The 10,012-nt window shown below is 38.3% G+C and overlaps 1 protein-coding gene across 4 annotated transcripts; it reads right to left on the reverse strand.

The window, feature by feature from the left end:
* Positions 1 to 3,451: 3,451 nt before the first annotated feature.
* On the reverse strand, positions 3,452 to 8,373 carry LOC147493263 (uncharacterized). Of its 4 annotated transcripts, none has more exons than XM_086563898.1 (6): positions 8,178 to 8,373; positions 8,018 to 8,107; positions 7,779 to 7,868; positions 7,567 to 7,686; positions 7,399 to 7,473; positions 3,452 to 3,860 (listed from the first exon to the last, which is right to left on the reverse strand). In XM_086563898.1, the coding sequence occupies exons 1-5, from the start codon at positions 8,352 to 8,354 to the stop codon at positions 7,423 to 7,425; spliced, it is 528 nt and encodes a 175-aa protein (XP_086420024.1). In that variant the 5' UTR covers positions 8,355 to 8,373; the 3' UTR covers positions 3,452 to 3,860; positions 7,399 to 7,422. The 4 variants fall into 4 exon arrangements, with proteins under 4 accessions (XP_086420024.1, XP_086420023.1, XP_086420022.1 ...); XM_086563897.1 differs by having other exon boundaries at positions 3,452 to 3,905; positions 8,178 to 8,372; XM_086563896.1 differs by having other exon boundaries at positions 7,940 to 8,107; positions 8,178 to 8,371.
* Positions 8,374 to 10,012: the final 1,639 nt, after the last annotated feature.

Genomic DNA, 10,012 nt, shown 5'->3' on the forward strand with positions numbered 1-10,012 from the left:
ACAAATTTTATATCTCTATGGATGTTGTATTCCATGAATCCGAATTGTATTACTCCACCAAAGAAACCTACACCGCACGGAATATTGAAACTTTAATTCCAGACGGTGTTGAAGGTAACACTAGTGGGGAGAATACTCCAGAAGGTGTTCCAGAATGTAGTATTGCCGGTATTGAGAGTGGCACTAGTGGGGAGAATACTCCAGAAGAAAGTATTGTCGGTGTTGACCATGCTATTGATCTACCACCAGATAGTCCAATCCATCACGCAACATCATCACCGCAGCCCTCTTCTGCATTACCTGAGGTATCTCCTTCTCCTTCAACTGAAAATACTTTAAATTCTCACTACACCCTTCCACCACGTACTAATCGAGGAATACCACCTATTCAATATGAACCTGACCCCAATGCCAAGATCAAATACCCAATAGGTAATCATGTTTCCTCATGCAAACTCTCGAACTCATATGCATCTTATGTGTGTCAATTATCATCTGTCTCTACACCTAGTACATTGCAGGAAGCTTTGACAGATACTCAATGGACAAAGGCTATGGATGAGGAAATGGATGCTCTTAAAAGAAATGGCACTTGGGATCTTATTGCTTTACCATCTGGAAAAAAGACTATTGGCTATCGATGGATATTAACCATCAAACACAAAGCAGATGGTACTATTGAAAGATTTAAAGCTCGCTTGGTGGCAAAAGGATATACTCAATCCTATGGTGTGGATTATCAAGATACATTTGCACCTGTTGCTAAACTCAATACAGTGCGAGTTCTCTTATCCTTAACTGTTAATAAAGACTGGCTTCTTCTACAGTTTGACGTTAAAAATGCTTTCTTGCATGGCAATCTCATTGAAGATGTGTACATGGATCCACCTCCAGGAATTTCCAAATTCAAGAATACTTCATTAGTATGCAAGCTCAAGAAGGCTTTGTATGGACTCAAGCAATCTCCACGGGCATGGTTTGGTCGATTCACACAATCTATGGTAAAATTTGGGTACAAACAAAGCAATGCTGATCACACTTTGTTCTTGAAGCATAAAAATGGTAAACTCATTGTGTTGATCATATACTTGGATGACATGATAGTCACAGGTAATGATATTGATGAAATTTCCTGTCTACAATGTCATTTGACTTCTGAATTTGAGATGAAACAACTTGGCAATCTCAAGTATTTTCTCAAAATTGAGGTTGCACGCTCTAAGCATGGTATATTTCTATCTCAAAGAAAGTACATCTTAGACCTGTTGACCGAAACAGGGCTTCTCGGGTGCAAACCAGCCAATACACCCATTGAACAGCACCACTCACTTTCCCATTGCTTGAGTGATCCAAGTACAGACAAAGGACGCTACCAAAGACTTGTTGGGAGATTGATTTATTTGTCTCATACTTGACTTGATATTGCCTATGCAGTAAGTACAGTAAGCCAATTTATGCATGATCCACGCAAGCCACATATGGATGCTGTAGAGCGCATTCTGAGATACTTAAAATCGACTCCGGGCAAAGGTCTATTATTCTCTAAACATGGACATTTGAATGTGGATGGATTTACAGATGCCGAATGGGCAGGTTCCGTTGATAATCAAAGATCTACCTCTGGCAATCTCACTTTTGTTGGGGGGAACCTTGTGACTTGGAGGAGTAAGAAACAATTGGTAGTCTCGAGATCCAGCGCAGAAGCTGAATACCGAGGTATGGCATTAGGAGTGTGTGAGTTACTATGGCTGAAAATATTACTAACTGAATTGGGATTTCCTCCTCTACAAGCAATGAATCTCTATTGTGATAACACGTCTGCCATAGAAATTGCTTATAACCCAGTTCAACATGACAGAACCAAACATGTAGAGATAGACATGCATTTTATAAAAGAGAATCTTGATGCTGGCATAATCAGATTTTCCTTTGTCCGATCAGCTCAACAACTTGCAGACATTCTTACTAAAGCTGTGGCAACCAATGTGCTAACCTATTCTCTTATCAAGATGGGCATGAATGACATCCACGCACCACCTTGAGGAGGGGTGTTAGGATTTATATCAAGTTTCCTATAAATAAATTACATGATAGGAAACTTCCCATAGAATTGTATCAATCCCTTATTCTTCTCCTAGGGATTTACTTGTAACAATTAGTCTATATAAACCCATGTAATTGTTACACTAATATATACAAGAAATAATAATTTTACACCTAGTTCTCTACATAGTGTATCACACTTCAGCTTCTTCTCAATACGTCAAAGGTGGCCACCTTCTAAGTCTAATCTCACATATAGCTTTGATTCTGCTTCTATACAGACAATAAACATGAACACATTAAGTCCTATAATTTATTGAGCTTTCGCTACATGGGCAACTGTGACTCATTTCACATATCTGGAAACTCATAACGACTCAAATGCAGATATATTGATTGGGTTCCATAAGGCTGATCATGGTGATAACAACACTTTTGATGGGCCTGGTGGTGTTCTGGCTCATGCTTTTGCACCAACAATTGGATGGTTTCATTATGATGCAGATGAACGTTGGAGTACAACTCCTACAAATGGTACTTTTGATTTAGAAACCGTTGCATTGAATGAAATTGGGCACCTTCTTCTTGGACTTGGACATAGCTCAGTTCCAGGTGCTATTATGTTCTCTATTTCAGATGGAATTACTAAATGGGATTTGAATACGAACTTTATATGAACTCCCTCGATAAGGGGAAAACGTATATTCATGTTTGCACACTAATATACAGAAAGTCAAGAGGCTTGCATTTCATTATACATCAGTGGTTGGTTTGTAGCGACTCTTATCTTTAAAATTTTAGGGAGATTTGCAATTTCCAGGTTAATTCATGTGCCTACTTTTCGTGTCTCGTAGCCAAAAAGGATGACAACAATCTTAATTCATTCTATGAAATTCGGGAATACAATTTCTTCGCATTGCATGTGCTCAATTCCTTCAGTGTAAGTAAAAGAGAAGAGACTTTGCAATTCCTTCAACATGTCCAAGGATGTCACAGGACTACAGAAGAACGACTGTGGGATGTACCCATATTCAACCAGCATTTTGAGATATTTCGTTCCCATCATTACAACGATCATGACCATGTAACTGGCTCCGAGTTCCACACATATTAGAGCGTGCAGAAGACTTGTATGTATTACCCTTACTCTGAATGGTTTCTGTATCACAAGTCAAATCGTATCCACTTTTCCAGACATTGGTCTTCACTCTTCAGTCCGATGGCTCAATAGAAGGACTCAAAGCCATAACTCTAGAGTACACAAGCTATGCTCCATGTTACTTCTCAAACGAAGTCAGCTCTACCACCACATTAGCATGCCTAATTTCATTTCGATTGAAGGAATTTCCTAGACCTTAATAAAATAGCTCCCGGTTCTTTATATGAACAAAAAATCTTACAAAGGTGGTGCCAATGGACGCATACTAAACACATTAAAACTGCAGAGTCAACAAATACACACAATGTTGCAGGCCGGCATCTCGCCCTCTTCAGAGTTTTTACTGTAGAATAATAAACGGGTGTATCTAGGTGCTCTCTCTCTCATAAAGAGCCATACTCAAATTAGTGATTCATTAAATCGAAACGTGATCCTAATTATATTTGCTGTTTATGGGTGACGACCATATAATAGTAAAGGTTAACAACCATGCAGAAGTAAATGTTCGAAGACTATCTTAGTAGACAAACATGCCAGTTAATTCTTTTGCTCGTTCGTGCAAGCAACCAACTCTGTCATTTGCTAATAGAGCTGCATAGGAAGCCAGACCTGTCCGCACAAGTATGTCCGTCCCTGTAAATCCAACTGGCTCTCCAGGCTGACAATGCGACAATGTACACATCTCCATGAGTAGATATCATACCTATTACAACAAGAAATAGAAAAAATACGCACTATTAAAGCAGCTTTAGCCTGTAGGTGGAATGATTTAACATCCTTCAAGCGTCAAGATCATCATCAAATCATTAAAAAACATTTACTGCTTATTGCACCAATATTCAGGTTCTGTTTTGGGTTTTTGTTTTTACTTTTGTTTCTTTTCTTTATTTTTTTTCCTTTTGAAATTTAAGTTTGAATATAATAATGGAAAATCAGAAAAAAATTTAAGACTAAAAAAAAATTGAATATGAAGTTACACCTTACAGATTTGAAACTAAAAGCTAGACAAAAATGAGAAGGAAAAACCGAAGAAGTCAGCAAAGAACACCATGAGCAGCAGTTGCTTGAACCAAAGGGAGCACTGATTTTGAATACAGAGAATTCCAGAAATGTAGTTGACTACAATGGCAGAAGATCTAATAATGAGAAAGAAGATGTGAAGATGTGATTCCATTGTAGTAGGAACATAGTTCGTGATTCCGAACGAAACGTCAGAATTCCGACGGATATTTCGGTTTTCTTAAAAACCAAGACGGCATCGAAACGATATATAACAGCATGTGCCGCTTGGTAATTTTGTAAATAAGTGAGAAACTAACTTGAAATGACAAAATAACCACAATTAAAGGGGTAAAACCGACAAAATCTTTCTCCTCTTCCCCTTCAAAGACCACCTAAGTTCAACGAGATTTGAGTTCCGATGAAAAGAAGATCGCCTGATCAAGATCAATTAACCAACAAATTTGAAAATAGTATTTGAAGGAACTATCTTCCTTGTTTTTATAAAGAAAAATCTGTTTTTTTAAACATAATAGGTGAGGTATTGTAATTGATCTCTGGAATCTAACTTAGATTTCTTTGTGTTTATTACTTTTAATGTATTTATTTGATTCTCATATGTTAATTTCATCAACTGATTTCCATCAAATGTCGAGTTTGATGAATTGATTTTTTCTTTGATTCAACTTTTCAACTGGTTTTTTCTTTGATTAGATCAATTGAATCACTGATTTTGAATTGAACTGATTTTTTTCTTCACTTTATAAACGGATATGATGAAGTTTCCCATAATTTCCGGCCTCAAGTAAATTTCCGATGAACTTTGCACCTTGTAAATTCCGATGCATGGGGAGGAACGGAATTTCGGTTTTTGGGGTTGTCGGAATTCCAGAGATTTCGGAATCCCAAACTATGAGTAGGAAGCATCAAAGCGATTACTACACAGGCAAAATTAACAAGCCGGCTTGGAGCGTAAAAGCACTTTTTCCTCACCTTTCTACATCTCTAATTGTAACCAAAAGTGAAGTACCAACTGCTAAACTACTTTACAAACACACTAGCAACATTCCAATGATTTGAAAACCTACTTGAAGAAAGTCTGTCTTGACTGAAGTTTGAGCTCTCAAAGAGTTGCTAGCGTGGCTAAGATTATGTTATCTTTTTCTTTTTTTGAACTGTAGGAGTTCAATTTCATTCGTTCAAATTCAAACCATATGCATATACATATTACAAACTATGTAGGTAGGATTACTATCTCTACTTTCTTAGGTTCGATTGCAGGACGACTAGTATGTTATTATGTATGTACAAGAGAGTCCCAATTACAAATAATATCATAGTAGCCCACTCCTCGACAGCTTGGAGACGCACTTGAGCAATCAAACAACACTTCATTGATCTCTCCCGCTATCTTTTGAAGTTCCTTCTCCTTATGCTAGAAGATCCTCAAGTTTCTTTCCTTCCATAAACACCACATCATAGCTCTTGGAATATGATCCACTAGTCATTTAGCTTTACTAGATAATGGACCCACAATCAACTCCTTCACCAAGACCTCTAACATTTAAAGACCTCCAACATTTAATGCCCCCCTCTATTGAATGAGAAGAAGAATAGCTTCCAAACTTCAATTGTTATAGGGCAATTCGAAAGAACACATCCAATGATGTCCTCTATCCCTTTGGAAAGTTGGCAAGATTTTGTAGATGCATGCCCCTTCGGTTGAGATCATCAATCGTTTTGATCATTCCCAAATAAGTAAGCCAACAAATAAAGCTACTTAGAATGAGATGGAGGTTCTCCATATCTATCTGTGGAAATATTACGATTTCCCCTATAGCCTCAAGATTCAACAAGAACATTCCTTGGCTAAGCCAAGTAGAATGATTTCATGGTGAACTCACATTCGGCTTCCCAAATCCTCTTTCTAGCATCCACCTCCCCGAATCTACTCTCCATTTCATAGATGTATTCTACAAAAGTCTCGAACCGCTCCATTTCCCAATCATTGAGACCTCTTCTATGTACTGCATTCCACACGACCGCTTCATTGCTCATTTCCGATATCAAAGCTTTCTTCTTACGCACCAAATTATAAATGTCCCCAAATTGCTTAAGTGAGATTTCCCCCACCCAAACATCCTACCAAAATGAAATGGTCTCACCGATTCCGAGAAGAAATGTTACGCCTTTTTTTTAAGTCATCCAACTCCCACTAGTTAAACTCCTCCAAAGAATCCTCCCAAACAGATTTGTCAATAACTTCACTGTCCAATTACTTTCACCGGTTCCAGGTAGAAATCTCACACCTTTTTTTTAAATCATCCCAACCACCACTTGTTAAACCCCTCCAAAGAGTCCTCCCAAACGAATTTGTCGGCAACTTTAAGATCCACTTAATTTCCCCCTCACCAGGCTTGTCCACTACCACTCTCCTCCATAGATCTTCCTCCTCCTCACCATATCTCCAAAGTCATTTTGATAAGAAAGCTCTGTTGATAAGTAAAATCAGTAAAGTCTATCCCATTTCACCATGAGCGTCTTAGTCTTCTCTTCCTCCCCACCCCACAAGAATCTTCTAGAAAGCTTCGCCAGATGTCTAGAAACACCCATCATAATAGGATACAAGGAGAGGTAATAGTTTGGAAAAGTAGAGAGAGTAGACTCTAAGACAATGTTATTTTAATTGTTTATTCAATGAGACACCGTATCACAGTATTTACTGTCTTAGCCAGGAATAGTGAAAGAGCATGTAAATTTTCCTATTGGTAGGTGTGTGCACCAAAACTGTGTAAAGTCCCAAATCAGATAATAATGAATCAATGCTCCAATTTATATGGTGTGCTCTCAACCCTTAATAGCTGCCAGTCCTTTTGAATTAAGACCCCCCGTAAATGTTTGAGGTCCAGTGGTGGCTAAGATTGGAGAATGTGCCAGGATCGCGCTCTCAGAGTTTGGTAATGTCATTTAAGCAATGCGAACTGATTGGAAGGAAATCTATGACAAAACGGAATAACTACAACATGCTATTCATAGATTCAACTTACACTAGTTCTATAGTATTGGTATAAAAATCATTACCAATGCAAATTAACATTTTCATCATGTGTCATTGACTGGTAGGTTATGCTCCTAACGTAAATACGGGCTCCTTGTTTATCAGCCATAAACTTTGACATTCTGAAGTTAGGCCATACCTTTTAGTATTGGAACCTGAGAAACTATAGTGTAGTTGCTTCCTGGGGTTGACAGCTCCCGTTAGAGGTCTCATCCTGAGAAATGATAGAATTCAGCAAATGTGTAAGACAAACATGTTAACAAACTTACATAACTTCAATAAGAACACTCTGATTGATGAATTTTACCATGTCAGAGAACTGATCTCTAATACAGTACATAGACTTGACCATTGTTTCTAAATCATCTTTGTCAAATTGAATCTTCACCTCTGTTTCCCCTGCGTTAGGCTGTGCGTCATCATGGAGCTGCATGAGTAAGACTTTTTGTAAGGCAAACTTTAGAAAGTAAAATATACCTAAAATTACATTCAAGTTAATAGTGTACGTAAATGAATTACCTTAAAATTAATAATGGCAAGCGGTTGAGTAAGTTCTGTCTCTTGGTTTGCAAGATTCCAAGTCATTGTTTTCAAGCGGGGGATAGTGAGCTGAAAATATTAAACTTAAATTTGAGAAGTGCATGAGTTTTAATGAGATAAATAAATAAAATTGGTAAAACCTGGTCCTTATCATCTCTCCATTCTTTTTGAAACTTTTGCAGTAAAAGAGTAAGTAATCTTTGCAATTCTGGTGAGACCTCTTGAGGGAACAGTTTCTGAATCTCATCCTTGTTATTATTATTAACACAAACACACTTGCGGATCAACACGCGAAGACATACCAAAAGCTGCATAACAGAAAACCCTTTTGTAAATAATTACAATTTATAATAATAAACAATGAAGAAAATGAGTTACAGGATCAAGATCGCTATCATTTGGAAGTTGAAGCAATCCTCTGAGTGTATCCCGATCAGTTGCATCTAGACCCGTTTTTCGAGTCCTCCACAGAGTCTGGAGTATATACTCCACTGACTCCTTCGACGTCGATCTCACCAGCAGTGGTAAATGTCCCCAGAGTGAATGATCCATCATTCCAAAATGTCCCACCAATCACTTCCTCAGATATAGATATTGGTTTACTCTGGCCCGGCCCACGTTTATCTTCTTAGTTACAGTCCATAGTTTCAATTGGATTTTGCTAGTCCAGTCCATCTTTACTCTAGTTTAACCCTAGCTAGGTATTATTAGCTTTTCCTTGGACCAGTGCCTCATGTAAGCTCGTAATGAATCCCTGGCTGGAATCCTGGATACTATTACAGCCATTTCTGTCCAGTGTCCACACTCCACAGTCCGCACTAAGTCGTCCACATGATATCATCATATCAGCGCACTTGGCATAAATTGTTCTCAAATCTCAAAACCCGCATAAAAAAAATAAGAGGACGTCTATGGTGCGTCGGGTGCACCCAAATTTCGCATACGCAGGATTTTCAGCCACATATTTTGAAGGGTAAAACCGGAATAACCTGGTGAAGAAGTTTCAATTGGGTCACTAAGCTACCCATTAAACCATTAGTTGCAGCATACTTTAGTTAAACTACTACATATAGCATATACGTTAGTATCAAACAATAAATGACATATTGAATCTAGTGAACGAGATTAGGCATAGCTGGAAGAGGAGATAGTGTTGATGAAAAATTCGGTGGGACAATTGGAGCTTTAGGAAGCACCTGTGACCTATTAGCTCGAGACATAGTTGCATGTGGCTTTTTGAAGGGTGCGGTGAAGTATTGGGGTTTATACTAATACCAATCGATTTCCCCACTACACATGTATTTGAACACAATTTAACTCCAGACAAATTTCTAAATATTAACTACAACCTATGTTAACATACCCAACTCGCTAAACAACTATTAACAACAGATAATAATGTAAAGCAGAATTAAACGCATACCACAACACAAAGATATACCATGGTTCGGTCAATGATGTCTACTTCCACAAGAGCTAGTCATTTTATAAAGTGGGAATGAATATTACAATCTCTCATTTCAATCTCTCACCTTACTAGATCACTCTTCTTTTTTTATAGGGTTATCTCTCTGTAAAAGTTATCTCTCAATCTTGATAGCTTTCAAGATTGGGTTTCCTCTCACTTTTGTGATGTCTCTCGTGTGTTTGGTTTTGCCAAAAACCCAAACTTATGATGCAAAACTCGTGGTTCCGCAAAAATAGAATCTTGCCAAAATAGGCATGGGGCGCGTGGTGGCTTCGAGGTGTACTACAACGGGCGAGAGGCGCTCTTTGCCTTGGACGATGTCCGGAGGCGAGTCTTGAGTGTGCTCAGATTTGCCTATGCGGTGGCGCTGGTCATGCCTTGGACGATGTCGGGCTCTTGGCCTTGGTGTGCGAATGAATGGCTTGTGGTGGCGGCGCTCTGTCTTCTCCACACAAGCTGAAAATGAATTTATCTTCTCTCCTCATGTGAGGGATAACTCTAACATGAAGCACTGTGTTGACTACATATTGTAGAGAGTCCATGCTCATTGTCCTTCCTCTATAGAAGCAAAACTTTCGTGCAAAGTATTAGGAAACCCCGTTACTTGCTTGTGGCACTCAAACCTGTCTTATATAAACCCAAGATTAGGTACTTCAGTAATATGATACTTTTATTCACATAGTCAATAATATGGTACTCAAAGTTTCATATACTTCAATAGTATGATACTATAAATCACATATTC

The sequence above is a fragment of the Coptis chinensis genome, chromosome 6 (genome assembly GCF_015680905.1).
Source record: "Coptis chinensis isolate HL-2020 chromosome 6, ASM1568090v1, whole genome shotgun sequence".
Classification (NCBI taxonomy): domain Eukaryota; kingdom Viridiplantae; phylum Streptophyta; class Magnoliopsida; order Ranunculales; family Ranunculaceae; genus Coptis; species Coptis chinensis.